Raw genomic sequence first — 16,934 nt, forward strand, 5'->3', positions numbered from 1 at the left:
CACAAATAAAAGGGACACATGAAAGCTATAGAAAGGTATAAAAAATCAACCCAACAAGGACACCAAAACGTTTGTGCTTTTAGTAGAGGATTTAATGTTGCGTGATTTGATTTGCATTCAATGCATCGTGGACGACTTGAACCTATTGAAGACTACATGTGGCGTCGAATGATGAAGATAGAAACAAGATCTTCAGAGGATGAATCTTTCGATCTCTTACTTAGAGGATAAACCAACTTTCATAGTTGTGAGTATTAAATCTAGCGACTACTTTGAAGACCGACGTGTGAAACATAGAGCTATCAGTGATATCAACAATTCTTCAAAGGCATTTTGTGTTCCATGTTTAGTGGCTTCAAGATCCCATATTCAAATACAAAGACTCACTCCTTGTACGCTACTCGAGCAGAAATGATTCAAGACTTGTGTGAGATGATTATTGTAGGAGATATTTGTGTAGACATCTGTCAAGGATATAAATTGTTCACAACATATATTGAATCGTAAAGCGAGAGGTTAGTAATAAAATTTATCATCAAATCTTTGAAACTACCATATTCATTGCCTCTATAGTTTGTGTTTTTATATTGGTATTTTTAAAAAAGTTCACAAGCTGACCAATCTTACTTTTCATCACAAATTCCCCGCTTAAATCATGACATTCTTCTTATTCATTAATAACGTGAGATTCATCTAAGATCTTACAAGCACCCACATCATCGTTCTTGATGATGACTCTAACAACATTTTGTAACTCCCAAACCTATTTTGACGTTATTAATTATTAAAAATCAATCAAAACAATTATTGTAGGCTTTATTTTGCGTGGATTACGAATAATTAAAACAATGAGTGTATGTTATAAAAGTCTAGACTCAAAAAGGATGCTTATGAAATGGTAAGATTATTATTTAATTTAATTTAATTGAAAATAAAAAAATGAAAAGCTTGTAGTCAACAACCACCATCCGTTTACATGAAAGAGGATTCGGATCACACAAGGTTTTCTGTAAATGAATCTCCACCGTCCGATCAAAACTGTGTTGTATAATTAACACCACCGATCCCTTAGGCTTCGATCTGACGCAACACACTCCCGAAAACCTATCTTTCTTCTCTCGTAACAACAAGAGAGAAAACGCAACCATGGCGGCAACTGTAACAAGCGCGTGGGCCAAACCTGGCGCCTGGGCTTTGGACTCCGAGGAACATGAAGAAGAGCTTAAACAAGAACAGACTCCTGCACCCTCCAACGGCCGTGCTACTGCGGCGGCGATGTCTGATTTTCCTGACCTCATGACGGCCGCAGCCACCAAGACGAAGAAGAAGAAAGGTCAGACGTTGTCCCTTAGTGAGTTTGTAACCGGGTCGACGAATAAGCCTACGGGTCAGACTTATCAAGCAGCCAAGGGTTTAACGGCCGAGGATATGATGATGCTTCCCACCGGTCCACGCCAACGGACGGCTGAGGAGTTGGACCGGACTAGGTTAGGCGGTGGTTTCAGATCTTATGGTGATAGGAACAACGAATCGTCGAATTCCAGATGGGGTTCGGGTAGGACTAATGGTGGTGGTGATGAGGGTCGTAAATCTACTAGGGAACCTTTGGGCCCATCGCGTGCTGATGAGATTGATGATTGGGGTGCGGCGAAGAAATCGACGACTGGATTTGATAGGAGGGAGAGAGGAGGAGGGTTTTTCGAGGGCTCGCATTCTCGTGCTGATGAATCCAATAGTTGGGGGTCGAATAAGAGTTACACTCCGTCTGAGGGGCGAAGGAATGGGGGTTTCGATAGGGAGAGAAGAATGGGTTTTGAATCTAGTGGCGATGCTGATACTTCTGATAATTGGGGAAAGAAGAAAGAAGTGAGATTTGGTGGTGGTGGTGGTGGTGCATTTGATAGTTTACGAGAAAGGCGAGGTGGTAATGATTCTTCTGATTCGGATAATTGGGGGAAAAAGAGAGAAGAAGTGAGTGTTGGTGGGGGTGGTGGGAGGCCTAAGCTTAACTTGCAGCCTAGGAAGATACCTGTTGCCGATGGTGAGAGTGTGGTGGCAGTGAAGCCAACAAAAGGTTCGAACCCATTTGGGGATGCTCGGCCTAGAGAACAGGTCTTGAAGGAAAAGGGAGAGGATTGGAAGGAGATGGATGAGAAGCTTGAGGCTATGAAAATTAAAGATTTAGGTTCAGGTGATCGATTGAAAAGAGGTATTGGGAGGCCAAGATCCAATGAAGATTCAACTGAGAGGAACTGGAGAAAAAACCAAGCTGTTGATGTTCCTAATCCTCTACCAAGGTTTGATGCTTATATAACTTGACATTAATCTCTTACTACATTTATTTGAACCACATTGTTGTTTAAAATCAGTTTAAACAGCATATACAAAGGAGCATACTTTGTTTGTCTGCCCTTTTTTGAGGTCTTATCAGATTCTCAAATGTTAGTTTAAATGGAGAGACATGAACAGTAAATGTATGCATAATTTATTCATTCATCTTTTGATTCAGAAGATAATATTCTTGAGCAAGACGCACAGGGCTGTAAGCTTTATAATAGTTTATCAATTGATACTTGAAAATAGGTGTCGACGGTGGCTGCAAGATGCATTTTTGGTGTTGCAACCAAAGGCATCTATTTTTCTTGAAGGTCCATTAATTTGGAAATTAACCTTCTACCCTATAGAAGTTGAGTTGTTCGCTTTTTGAAACATTATGAATGGCCTTTCGTTGCAAGCTAAACATGGTTCTTGTGAAAATGCAAAGAAAAGAACTACATTTTGCAAGGAACAGTGAAGAAGTGCCAAGAATGATAGTTAGTTTAGCATTTATATATTCAATTTGTTCTAAAATCTTTTGGTCTTGCAAATTATACTGCTTGTTGCTGCTTCTATGAGAATGATGATTGGTTGCAATGAAAACCAAGTATGATGATTGAAAAGTCGATCAATAATTTTGATTTTATATTTTAATGCTGCTTTCTCCATTTTCCAGTTATTTATTCTCACATCAAGTCGAGTAAATGGGAGTCACACAAATAGAGGGTGAAGGAAAATGGTATAAATGAATGTCAAAATAAATAAAGTGGTTATTAAACTCTCATGGTTCTTTTAGTTGTTGCTTGAAGAAAAAGGTAATTGGAGAAAACTGATCTTAACTTTTTTGATTGCGAGGGAACAAACATATGAGTGACAAATCTTGAGATATGCAACTGAAATAGTCATAGAAGTTAAGTGACCACTTTGCCAATTTTGTCTGGATAGGACCTTAACATATAGAGCTATTTTCTATTTCCTGGTCTCTTGTTGAGGTTTTCCTTAACCAAAGATACATTATTTTCCAAGAAAGAAGTTAACCAAATGAAGATTTGTGGATTTATGGCAAGGGTGATCCAGTAGCCTTTCTGTTAGTTTGTTGTTTATGCTGTTTTCTTGATTGCCCCTACATCAGGCAACAAACTTTGATTGTTGTTTTGTACAGTGTTCTTTATGTCTTGTTGAATTCTTTTGTTTTGATTTGTATAACCTTATGAAAACAAAGCAATTCAAAATGAGCACTTAGGCAGCGTGCAGCCTTTTTTCTTTATTTCTCAGTTTTGCATTTGTAGATTCTGGTTACTTGTTGTTTTTCGTGATGGTTATATGGATTTCAGTAGTTTGATCTATATAATTATTGTCTTTATGATCTGCTCTTACAACTAGTGAATTTCTTTGTTGATTCTCATGTTCTGATGAGATTATGATGAGGTTGAAATTTGTATGGCGAGTTGCATGATGTTGGTGCTAAATGGTAATCTTGGTTTCTAAAGGATGTCCATCTTTTATGTTGTCTTAATTTATGCTTGAATTCTACAAATTTATGCCAACTTGATTTTCTCTTGTATGTAGCAAGCGGAGGAGGTAAGTGTTGGAAGTCATATAGTGTCTCGAATCCTTTGGCTATCTATTAGATGTAGTTTGACTTTGAATCTCAACTTTTTTTTTTTTATCAATGTCTATCATTGTTTATCCATTCTTGTACAATTTAACATTGATCGTTTTTGTATTTATAATACTTGAGATATGGCTTATGATTTAATCACTGGTTTTTCCCCTATATATCAATTGGAAGTGGTGTGTTTGACGTAAGAAGTATGAGAAACAGTTTACGTATCTAACTAAGTTGCATGTGTGTAGTGATGAGAAGAATGAAAATGGACATATGGAAGTGGCTGAAGAAGCAGCAGCAGATGTGCACAAAAGTGAAGCGAAGTGAAGTGATGATTGAAGAAGCAAATGAGTATGTTTTTGTTGGAACAAGTTTTGATAGACTTGAGATGAGAGTAGAATGTGATTGATTTTTAGGACTAAATGCATGCTTGTGTGTGTGTGTTAAATTAATTAATTATGGTTGTTGCAGTTTTGTTTTATTTTCTTCTATTGAAACATGAGTGCATGTATTGAACATTATTATTATTATTTAATATATATATTGGATACATGGGTTATGTTTTGAATTACAAGCTATGATTGGTTGAAAATGGGTCGCTCTCTTTTGCATCCATAAAGCTTGAATGTATTTATTTGCGTCTTGTTACAAAGATTATGAACTCCCACACAAAGCCTCTTTAGCTTTCAAGTTTACATCTTCTTTTAGTTGTAGAACATGTTATTTATTATTTGGGCAGTTGAGACTTCCATTCCATGTTTCATTCTCAAATGGGTTTTTAAATACCAGTACTTGTATCTGCATCATGCTCATCCTCATTCTCATCTGTGATGATGGATTTGGTGGTAAGGATGAGTGTGGTTGCTGTATTGGTTGCTAATATTATTACTATTAAGATTGATATAGGCAAAGCAGATACCATGGTGAGTGGCACCGTCTTTTGCGATCAATGCAGAGATGGCCACGTTTCACTTCTTGACTATCCCCTTGGTGGTCAGTAATACTTGATCTTTCTCCTCTTCTCAATAATCATCATAATAATTGTGTCATCAATCTTATTGGTAACAGTATTGATATCAATCTTGGGATTGATATGATCATAATCATCATCAATCTTGGGAGTACAGGTATTGATATGATCAATAATCATCATCAATCTTAGGAGTACAAGTATTGGTATGATCAATAATCATCATCATAATTGTGTCCATCTTAGGAGTAAAAGTATTGATGGCTTGCCCTGGGGAGCTTGGGGACTTCACATTGTTGCGGGAAGAAACTACAAACTGGTTGGGTACTTTCACGACCTCTTTTGCAGGTACCCTCGACATGAGTAGTTGTCGTGCACAGGTTTCCGCCAACGGCCAGGGCTGTGGAGCTGCTGCCGGTCCTGCCCAGGATTTCAGGCTTAGATTTCGGATGTTTGATACTGAAACCTATACAGTCGATCCCTTGATTGCTCAGCCGGCCCAGCCTTCCCCCTTCTGCCCCCGTCCCTCACCCTTACCACCACCACTACTGCCACCTCCTGTCAACCACCTTCTACCTGCTGCTGACTGTCCGCCACAGCAGCCCCCACTCCCCCTCATACAGTTTCCGCCACTACCTCCTTTGCCTCCCTTGCCCGCATTGCCACCATTGCCTCCTTTTCCCACCTTGCCTCCGATGCCGTCGGTGCCAGCCTTCGAAGCCTCAGCTTGTCCGCACCAGTAAGTTTGATCATCCATTTCTTATTCCAAATATACCCTTGATAGATTTTTTTCCATATGGTATGATTATCCAAATTTGATCTGAAACGCTATAATTATCCAACTTGGTTTGAAAAAATAAAAGAGTGTTGTAATTGATGAGTATATGGGTTTGATCTAGGATGTGGATGATGCCCCAACACAAATGCTATTGGAAGGTGTTGAGTCCGGACCTGAAGGTGGCGATTGTTTTTGGACCGTTGGCTTCAATGAAATATGGAAGAAACATTACGTTGCATGAAAGCATGTATGGGAGAGGGGACCCTTATCGAACACTTTTAAGGGAAGGAACAACTGCTCTTTTGAACTCGTACAGTAGCAGCCAATTCGTATACCAACCTCAGGATGTGATACAACGTGTAAACTCGGCATTGACAAGCGGATCAATACAACAGGTCCTTTTGACGGCCTTCCGGTTCATAATGGCAAATTCGGGACAAACCGGAAATGTTACTTGCAGATTCACAGCTTGTGCATGATGACACAACTTAACCAACTCTATACTAATAATACAATGTTTATTAATTGGTATTTTGTTGTCGGTAATCAACTTTTTATTCAAATTTTACATGATATCTGTAGCCGCCTCTCTTTCTTCTTTTCTTGCTTTCTTTTTACCGACAACACCACGATTTAACACAAAAAGTTCAACAAATATATCGAACACGAGAGTAATGGGATGAAATAAATTTAAGCACAATGATGGAACTTACCGGTAGTGAAAATGAAGAAATCAAACACATACAAGTAACTGAAACTTAAACCACAACATACACAAGACCACAATCAACAAATACAAAGATTCAAATACCAGTAGATGAAGTTGAGAATAAAAAAACCTATAGAGATGAGTTGTAAATATCCTAGGATTAAAAAAATCCATAAAAGTTCAAATGCTGTGGTTTCAGCAAAATAAGTAGTCATCCTGGGATTAACCAACTCCTAACGGATTGAATATTCAGGATAATAAAAAAAAATATTCTAAGATGTTGCAAATTTGAAAATGGAAGGTTCCAAATAATAAATGATGTCAGAGAAACAACCCCTAGATGATGGATTTTTAAAACTAACATTAATTATATAATACTAGAATGGTACTTGCGTAATACAGCGAGATACATCTTGATTTTAATATTTCATTTTAATCTTTATCTCAGTCGATATTATAATATGGTCTTATCTGATTTTGAAAAAACGATGATGTTTTTATTTTTGAATAAAATATAAATTTGAAAGTATCATAAAAATTTGACAAAAATATATCGATATTAGTATGAAATTAACTATTTAAAATTACTCATTTTTTGTATAACTTTTTAATTCAATTTTTTTAATTATAATTTAATGTAAGTTTAATAACGAATTAATTTATATTTGGTTTAATACTATAATTTTCTTATAAAGATAATAATTAATTATTTTGTTAGAATTCGATAATTATTTTAATTATATTTTAGATTTTTTATATTTTAAAATGAGATGTTTATCCTTTATTTGATTATGTTTATCTACAGTTAGTTACACGAATTCAAATATGGAGCTTTAATAAGTTGTACTTATACATTTTACTTGTAATCTTTAATTTCAAGTAATGTGCATCAATAAACAGTATTTCATGCATAAAAAATGGTTTTTAAGAGTTTTTGTTAAATGCTTTATAATATAGTATAAATAATATAATATATATATATATATATATATATATATATATATATATATATATATATATATATATATATCACACTACCCTCCCTATGCCACAGCGTGCATATTTCACGGCCACCCTCCGCCATCTTCCTCAACCCTCTCCATTTTTTTAAAACCCTCCTCTGGATTCCTTGATATTCTCATATTTTTGCTTGTGTTGGGAGGTGGTCCGCTGTTTGCGATGGCCGACATCGTCAAACAGATCCTTGCACGACCCATCCAATTGGCGGACCAAGTTATTCAATTCACGGATTATGTTTCTTCATTGAAACAGGATTGTGGTGAGATTAGAGCCAAAACAGAGAGGCTCGCCGGTCTCCTCTGCCAGGCCGCCCCGCCCGTGCCAGCAACGATCTCTACGACCGCCCCACCCGCCGTATCATCGATGACACCCAACAGGTTCTCGATAAGACTACAAATTGTATTTAAATGCCGGGCTAGTGGAATACGGTGGCTCTTCATCATCATCATCCCAGCGGCCGCCGTCAGAAGATCCTCGCAACAACTTGAGAATTCCATCGGAGATGTGTCGTGGCTCCTCCGTGTCTCTGCCCCTGACGAGGAGTGCCGCTAACGAGCCCATCCTCTGCCTAATATGGGAGCAAATCGCTATTCTCTGCTCCGCTACGGTGGTGGAGCAGTGGGGTGACGCGGCTGGATCACTGGTTTCGTTGGTATATGATAGAATTGACATATTGTGGTGAAGAAATGGTTCAGTAATAGTATCCAGCTCTGATGCTGCTGGCTTATATATCAATGCATGATGACACCTTGGCTCAACATCAAGTGGTAATGGTCTTGGAAACAGACGCATTACACACTCTTATTACACAACCTAAACAGAGATTAGAAATCTATCAATCAACTGCCACACCACAATATTATCATTCAACTTAAAAATTAATTACACCACAACATTATCATTCATTTTATTTTAAATTAATAGCTCTTGTAAATAACCATGATTCTATTTTATTTTGTTCTTCACTTAGCGTTTACTTTATAAAAAATAAGCTATTTTGGACGTTTATCCATTCCAATTCGAAAGCTACATTCTACCAATCAAACAGACATATTCCAAATCATTTAACATATTTCATTCTAGCCAAATGTTTCAATCTCTTCCAAGTCAAAAACCTTTCTTTCAGAAAACATTATGCGAACCAAAGGAAAGGGGGAGATTTGTTTGACGAGATAGATGGCGATTAGTATAAGAGATAAGGAAGGTTCATACAACTTAATAGTAGTACATATGCTATGTAAACTTGAAATTTAACTACTTTTGCAAATATAGGTAATAATGAATGTATAATAAGTTGTTTTTAGAACTTTAAATCAAATGCTTTGTAATATAATTTTATTTTTCTTACAATTACACAAACAAAAATGGAGATAAATACGAAGGAAGTTTATCTTCAAATCCCCAAATTGACACCTATAATACATTGTATAAGCCATGCTCTTTATTCTTACAATAACAATAACCATTCCCCAAATAAATAACCATCATAATTTATCACTACACCTAAATATTATTATATATTTTGATCTTCCTTTTCATCAATCTGTTTAAAGTATCACAGGAGTTTTTAAAATATATTGTTATGTGATAAGTGCCAATTTTATATATTTTTATGCTAAAGCTACATAGTAATTAATATTAACTAGATGCTTAAAAGTTCTAGTTCGATTTAACTTGATATTTAATTATTTGAGGTTATTCAAGTTGAAAAAAAAAAAGGGGACAATATTTTGATTATTCGTTTTTTTGTTGCTATCGATCTCATCAAGTGCAACCCAATAGAAGATGCCCAACAACATTTGCAGTCCAGCAAGCAGCCTAACAGAGAAGCAGTTTTCTTCGAGTGAGAGGGAGGGAGCATGTCATCGGTTCGATCGGGGAGAAGCAGCAACATCTGATTGATTGAGAAGAGCAACAGTTCGTCGGTAATTTTTTCAGTAAATCCTTGAAACCTTTTGAATCGGTAACCTAGGTTAGCTATGTTGCTAATTTCTTCATTCTAACATTAATTAACTTTAAATTTTGATGTTTTCCCACTTTGAGATGTCGTTATAATGGTTTGGGACAAGTTTATTTGTTTGATTTATAGGTTAATCGTTAATTTCATTTAAATGTTAATTAAATTGGCCGATTAGTTAACAATCCTATGAATGCTTGTTATTCAAAACATTAGATACGCAATTGTCTTGCGGCTTTGATAGAGTGACAATGGAACTCTTTGATTTCAATAAAGTTTTCAATTTGAGTTCTTGAAATCTCATAATCAAAGTGGTATTAAGCCGAGCATATGAGCTTAATTCTTTGAGTCGGCGTTTTCTAATTCGTTAAAGCTAATTACGCTTGGGATGTTGAGAGTTTGTTCATTGTTCCATTTGTAGTTAAGATTTAGCTAAAGAACTGATTTTAGTTGATGTCTAATTTGGTGAAAACAAAGGTTGTCAGAGCTTGGTGATAATCATACCCGGCTTAAGCTTGTCCTATCTTTTTACATTTGCGAGATCGCTGATAAGTATTTACATCATCATCGAGAGTGAACTAATGTTGGGTTTCGTTTTCATTGTTTATAAGTAGTTTTTTAATCGCATGTTTAGTCTAATTAATCAAATCTACCCCCCCCCCCTTTTCGTATTTACTTTTAATAATTTGTTCTTGTACTCGAAATATTTGGCAATAATAAGTTAAAACCGAGCCCCTGTGGATTTGACCCGACTTACTGTTATTACAATTTGGTTGTAATTAGCCAATAGTTGGAGTTTATAATTTGGTGGACTCGACACCCGTCAAAATTTTGTCACTTGATTTAGAAATTGAACGGACCAGTAAGCGACTGAAGAAACAAGCCAAGCTTCGAAAGAAGTTAGGTGAAGGAACTTCGTCGCTAGAGGTAAATATTTGGCAAGATATTGACCTATCGAGCGATTCAAGCGAAGAAAGAGAAAAAGAAGAAAATCTAAAAAGTGAAAAGAAAGAGAAGCCAAACAAGATGGTTGACGATGGAGAGGAGCGAACTCTCCGTCAATTAGTCACCCAAGATGTTGCTCATACTCCAATTTGTATCAGTATTCGACAGATAATCAAAATTTTGTTCTTAAGACTGGCTTGGTTCATCTTTTACCCATCTATCACGGGTTAGAGAACGAGGACCCTAATAAGCATTTGAAGCAATTTCAAATAGTTTGTCTTAGCATGAAACCGACTGAGGTTACAGAGGACCTTATTAAGTTAAAAGTTTTTCCTTTTTATTTAAAGGACCGTGCTACAGATTAGTTATACTCGTTACTCCCCGATTGGGTAATGACGTGGAACCAAATGGCGAGGCTATTTTTAGACAAATTTTTTCCCTCCTCTAACCGTGAATGAGGTTAGAGCTCTAATCACTACTATGGCGGAAATTTCCAACATTTCAGTGTGAGGAGTGACATGAGGAGAGAGCCAAAAAAGGCCAACGAGGTAAATGTTGCGAGAATCGAGAGTCGTTTGTATGATCTTACTAACCTGGTAAAACAACTTGTAGTAGGTAAAGAGCAAGTGAAAGCTTGTGGAATATGTTTGGCGGCATGCCATACAATCGATGCATGCCCACAACTTCAAGAAGATGTGTTGGTGACGGCCGAAAATGTGAATGTTATAGGAGGCTTTCAAGGTCAGCCACAACAACAACGGTATCTCAACAACAATTTTGGAAACCGAAGACCTCAATTTCAGAATTCCATGCAAAGGCCGCCACAACAACAATTTCAGAAAAGAGCACCCTTCAATCCGAATCAAGTAGCCCAAGTATGTCTTTTGAAGACATTGTCAAAATTTTAGCTACTAACACTCTTCAATTCCAACAGAAAACGGAAGCAAGTATTCAAAATCTGGGAGCTCAAATTGCTATTTCCTTGAGCTAGTTGGAATCTCAAGGAAAGTTGCCTTTCCCAAACGGAAATGAATCCGAAACAATACGTAAGTGCAACCGTCTTGTGGAGTGGAAAAGAGCTTGAAGAACCAAAGTTGGTGAAGAGTAGAGAAATGGAGAAAGAAAATGAGGTAAGTCCAAAACCGGTTCAAAGCGAGAAACAACCAGAATCCACCATTGATGTAAGTGATAAAGCRAAGGTAATTCCACCTCCCTTTCCTACACGTTTTCAAATGTCTAGTAAAGTTAGAGAAGAAAAGGAAATTTTAGAAACTTTTAGGAAGGTTGAAGTGAATATCCCTCTTTTAGATGCAATAAAACAAGTCCCTCGTTATGCCAAGTTTTTAAAAGAATTGTGTACCAACAAAAGAAAACTTAGGGGTAACGAGACAATCAATATGAGTGAAAATGTGTCGGACGTGCTTCAAAAGAAGCTACCCCCAAAGTGCAAAGATCTCGGTGTTTTCACCATTCCTTGATTTGGGTGTATCTATCAATGTGATGACATACTCTATCTTTAGATTTTAAATGTAGGCCCCTTATAAGAAACCGGGGTGGTTATTCAATTGACTGATAGATCCGTGGTACACCCGAAAGGGGTATTAGAGGACTTATTGGTTCAAGTGAATGAACTTGTTTTCCCCGCTGATTTCTATGTCATTGATATGGAGGAAGATTCTCATAAAAAATCCACATCCATTTTGTTAGGGAGGCCCTTTTCGAAAACTTCAAAAACAAATATAGATGTTCACAATGGCACACTTTCTATGGAATTTGATGGTAATACCATTCATTTTAATATCTATGAAGCCATGCATTTTCCAAGTGATGTATCTTCTCTTTTTGCCACATAAATTATTGAACCTATTTCCCAAGAGTTGTTTGAACTGACACATTTTGATGCTTTAGACACAACCTTGAGTAGGTCTTTAGACGAAGCGGGGGTGACTAAACTCATGAAGATGATTGAGCTCGGACCCAAGTTTCACGAGCTAGTAGCCTCTATGGATCAAAAGAAGACTTCAATGTATGATATTGCTCAAGTCTCTTTACCACCATCTAACAGAAAGCTACTTCCTTTTGTTCTACAGGCACTAGAAGTAGAGCTAAAGAAACTTCCTGATCATCTAAAGTATGCCTATCTAGGAGAAGAAGAGAAGCTATTGGTGATCATTTCAAGTAGGTTAGATACATCTGAGGGAAGAAACTTATATTTGTGCTCAAACGATACAAGGAAGCCATTGGGTGGACGATAGCCGACATAAAAGGTTTGAGTCCATCAACTTGTATGCATAAGATATTAATGGAGGATGATTTCAAGCCATTTCATGAGGCTCAATGGTGAGCCCGGTGCAAGTTGTTCCAAAGAAAGCCGGAGTGATAGTAGTGGAGAATGCCAAGGGAGTGATGGTTTCAATGAGTGTATAAAGTGGTTGGAGAGTATGCATCGATTACCTACGGTTGAACGCTTCAACTCGAAATGATCACATCCCTCTACCTTTTATCGATTAGATGCTCGAGAGACTGGCAGGTAAGTCTCATTATTGTTGTTTGGATGGTTTTTCTGGTTTTCATCAAATTCTAGTTGCACCGGAAGACCAAGATAAACCACGTTTACATGTCCTTTCGACACTTTTGCTTATCGTCGAATGCCCTTTGGCTTATGCAATGCACCAGCTACTTTTCAGCGGTGTATGTGAGTATTTTTTCTGAATTTGTGGAAAATATTATTGAAGTTTTTATGGACGATTTTACCGTCTATGGAAACTCCTTTGATAAGTGGTTAGAAAATCTCACTAAAATTCTTCAAATGTGCATAGAGACCAACTTAGTTCTAAATTATGAAAAATATCACTTTATGGTAAACCAAACACTGATCTTAGGACATATTTTTTCAAGTAAAGGGATTGAAGTAGATAAAGCTAAAATAGATGTGATCAAAAGCTTACCCTACCCCACTTCGGTGAGGGAAGTCCGGTCATTTTTGGGTCATGCAGGTTTCTATAGGCGCTTCATCAAGGATTTCTCATACATTACCTGACCGATGTGTAATCTACTTCAAAAGGATGTWGAGTTCAAGTTTGATGAGAAGTGCAAGGAAGCTTTTGATAGGCTTAAAGAGATGCTCACATACAGCCCAATCATGCAACCACCTAATTGGGATCTTCCCTTTGAGATTATGTGTGATGCAACAATTAAGCTTATGGAGGTGTACTCGGGCAAAGGGTTGGAAGGGACCCACATGTTATTTATTATGCCTCGAGAACCCTAAATAGCACGCAAGCAAACTACTCAACCACAGAGAAGGAATTTCTTACGGTTTTCTTTGCTTTGGAAATTTTTTGTCAATATCTCTTGGGTACTAAAGTTATTATTTTCACAGATCTTGCGGTGTTATGGTATTTGATGACAAAGAAGAATGCCAAACCAAGGCTCATCCAATGGATTTTGTTGCTCCAAGAATTCATCTTGAAGCTTAGAGACAAAAATGGTGCACAAAATTTAGTAGCAGATCACTTGAGTGGATTATCTCCAAAGAATAGTCGTTACCATCAGATGATAAGTTCCCGGATGAGCACCTTTTTGAGGTGAAGACCACAGTTTCTTGGTAGGCCGACATAGTCAACTACTTAGTCACCGGGACCACACCTAAGGAGCTACCAAGCTCGAAGAGAGACAAGATAAAGAGTAACTCCAAATACTACATGTGGGATGATCCCTACTTGTGGAATAAAGGGTCTGATCAAATCATCCGATGATGTGTAGGTAATGATGAGGTAACTTCTATTTTAGAATTATGTCATTCTCATGCATGTGGTGGCCATTTTGGCCCAACAAAGACAACTCGTAAGGTTCTCGAGAGTGGCCTCTTTTGGCCACATATTGATCGAGACACATACATGTTTTGTAAAGCTTGTCCTCGTTGCCAGCACACCAGAAATCTTAGCCGTAGAGGTCAAATGCCTTTGACCCTCATTCATGCTTGTGAGATTTTTGACGTTTGGGGCATTGATTTCATGGGCCATTTCCCATGTTCTTTGGGTTTTATTACATCTTACTCGCCGTTGATTACGTCTCTAAATGGGTAGAGGCGAAAGCGACAAGAATTGACTGTGGGAAAGATGTTTTCAGATTTTATGAAAGATCGGATTTTCTGCATATTTGGAGTCCCAAAGGTGGTGATAAGCGATAGGGGCACCCATTTTTTTAATGGAGTGATGACGACTTTGTTTAAAATGTACGGTGTAAAGCACCGCATATCCACTATCTACCATCCACAGACAAATGGGCAAACGGAGGTGTCAAATCAGGAGATCAAGCAAATTCTTGAAAAATGGTAAACCGGAGTAGGAAATATTAGAGTTTGAAGCTCAATGATGCACTGTGTTTTTACCGGACCGCCTACAAATCCCCGATAAGTGTGTCCCCTTTTTGCCTAGTTTATGAGAAAGCTTGTCATCTTCCCTTCGAGTTGGAACATAAAGCCTTTTGGGCCGTGAAAAATGTAAATTTGGATATTGATAGAGCCGGTACTCTCCGAAAACTCTAACTACAAGAATTAGAAGCAATACGCAATGATGCGTATGAGAGTTATCATTTATATAAAGAAAAGACCAAAGCTTTTCATGACAAAATATCTTCTCATAAGACATTTGTTCTATGTCAAAAGGTCTTACTTTTTCACTCTCGACTCAAGTTATTTCCTGGAAAACTTAGGTCCCGATGGGTGAGATCATTTGTTGTTACTAATACTTTTAGTCATGGTGCAAGAGAGAGTAAAAAGTGAGAAAACAGAAAAAGTGTTCAAAGTTAATGGCCACCGTTTAAAGCCATTTTATGAAGGTTTCAAACCTCTTGACATGGAGGTTTTCAAGCTGGAGGTGCCGGAGGGATGACCGACTTATACAAGAAGGTGTCTAGCCAAAGATGTTAAAGAAAAGCTTTGCATGGGAGGCAACCCATGGATTTCAATTTATTTCTTTTTATTGTTTTTCATATATGCTTTAGTTTCGTTAGAGTCTCTTCTTCACTCTTGTGCTTCCCTTGGTTATTCTCAGGTTTCACCTTGGAATTTGGAGCTAAAAGGACGCATCTACCTGCACGGACCCGTACATTAGAGGACTACTCACCAAATCAGGGGAGTTTACTATTTCCCCTCATTCTTTGATTGCTTTGAATGTCCTTTTCTTTATCGAATACATTGAGGACAACATATGATCTAAGTGTAGGGGTGGGATGTCAAATTTTTGGGTTTGACAATGTTTTGGCATGGTTCGGGTAGATAAATGTTTTCAGGGTAAATGCTTAAATGTGGATTTTTGTCTGTTTTGACAACGTGTTGGCATGGTTTTTTATGGCTTAAACTATTGATGATGATGAGTTTGGATGCATGCATAACATGATTGAGTTTGATTGATAACGCTTGGAGTTGAATAGTGATAGTATACCGGTTAAAGTTAGACTCTTGCTAATCTCTTGCACAATTTTACCACCGTGAGACTTTGAGCCTATTAGACTAAACACTTGATATTAGTCTCAATTTCATTACTTTTGTGATTACATCATGCCTAGTTATGTGCCTCTAGAATTTGACTTGTCTCTACTTAAGATTACATGATATTTACATGTTAATAAATATGATAAAGGCCATCGTTTGATCATTTTTTATGTTAAACCATTGGCCTTTAGCTTATCCTTTTATGATATTTTTACTCTTTTGCACACCACTTTGAGCCTTAGCCTATTTCCTTTGTTACCCACATCATGAACCAATCCAAACGCGACTCATCCGACCAATCACCAATGGAGTAGTCTTGGTATCCCTTTATGCTCGAAAGTTGTATTTGTATGTCAGGAAAGAAAAGAAAGAAAATAAAATAAAAGAGTGAATGAAAAACAAGAGAAAAATTCAAAAAGACAAATCTATGAAAAAAAAGACATGTTATCAAGAAAGAAATAAAGTAGACGACAGAAATGATAATAAGGTTGAATATACATGTTTCGTCTTTATTTCCTATCATCCAAAGGGAAATGTACTTCAAAGATATACATGATGAGTCCTTTGTGAAATGAAATTTTCATGATAACCGGGTCCTCAATTTGGTGTAAGGTCCTTAGTCACTCTTTTCTAGAATATATTCCTACCTTACCTGAAGCCTTATTTTACATTACTACCTCTAAAAGACCTTTTGATTTAATTGCATGTATTTTATCCAAGTAGTGAAGGGTGAGAGACTTTTCAAGCATATGGTAGGTACATGCTAGTGTAGTGAAGGTTTGAGCGATACATTTTAGCCCCAAGGAGTGGTTTCAGTGTTATTTTGTTAATCCTATTCATGAGAGTTCTCGAGATTAGCTTGTGCCTTTTTGATTGGGTAGATCCTATAATTGAAGCTAAGTTGCAACTCTTACGTTTAAAATATTCTATACGTGTTGATGTTCTTATTTGATTCGTTTTTATAACTACATGCTAACTTCAGTCATTGTCGGGACGGACAATAATTTAAGTGTGGGGGAATTTGATAAATGCCAATTTTATATATTTTTATGCTAAAGTTACCTAGTAATTAATATTAACTAGATGCTTAAAAGTTCTAATTTAGTTTAACTTGATATTTAATTATTTGAGGT

General features: G+C 37.0%; 2 protein-coding genes across 2 annotated transcripts; both read left to right on the forward strand.

Annotated features, from left to right (window-relative positions):
• The first annotated feature begins 1,088 nt into the window (after positions 1–1,088).
• Positions 1,089–4,493, forward strand: LOC112502501 (eukaryotic translation initiation factor 4B3). Its single transcript, XM_025106444.1, has 2 exons — positions 1,089–2,297; positions 4,174–4,493. Exons 1-2 carry the CDS (start codon positions 1,147–1,149, stop codon positions 4,250–4,252), a joined length of 1,230 nt encoding a protein of 409 aa, XP_024962212.1. The 5' UTR covers positions 1,089–1,146; the 3' UTR covers positions 4,253–4,493.
• A 283-nt stretch (positions 4,494–4,776) lies between these two features.
• On the forward strand, positions 4,777–6,152 carry LOC112502500. The gene is made up of 4 exons (XM_025106443.1): positions 4,777–4,922; positions 4,994–5,052; positions 5,142–5,634; positions 5,795–6,152. Exons 1-4 carry the CDS (start codon positions 4,777–4,779, stop codon positions 6,150–6,152), a joined length of 1,056 nt encoding a protein of 351 aa, XP_024962211.1.
• Positions 6,153–16,934: the final 10,782 nt, after the last annotated feature.

This window comes from Cynara cardunculus, unplaced genomic scaffold (assembly GCF_001531365.2).
Source record: "Cynara cardunculus var. scolymus isolate 2C unplaced genomic scaffold, CcrdV1 Un_Scaffold_1512, whole genome shotgun sequence".
Classification (NCBI taxonomy): domain Eukaryota; kingdom Viridiplantae; phylum Streptophyta; class Magnoliopsida; order Asterales; family Asteraceae; genus Cynara; species Cynara cardunculus.

What these genes read in the sequence shown, in the direction of transcription:
- LOC112502501 (XM_025106444.1), top strand. Translation starts at nt 1,147, where the DNA reads ATGGCGGCAACTGTAACAAGCGCGTGGGCCAAACCTGGCGCCTGGGCT. An exon ending in GTTCCTAATCCTCTACCAAG is followed by an intron (nt 2,298 to 4,173) that starts GTTTGATGCTTA and finishes GCATGTGTGTAG; the next exon opens with TGATGAGAAGAATGAAAATG.
- LOC112502500 (XM_025106443.1), top strand. Translation starts at nt 4,777, where the DNA reads ATGAGTGTGGTTGCTGTATTGGTTGCTAATATTATTACTATTAAGATT. An exon ending in GACTATCCCCTTGGTGGTCA is followed by an intron (nt 4,923 to 4,993) that starts GTAATACTTGAT and finishes TATTGGTAACAG; the next exon opens with TATTGATATCAATCTTGGGA. An exon ending in GCCTCAGCTTGTCCGCACCA is followed by an intron (nt 5,635 to 5,794) that starts GTAAGTTTGATC and finishes GGTTTGATCTAG; the next exon opens with GATGTGGATGATGCCCCAAC.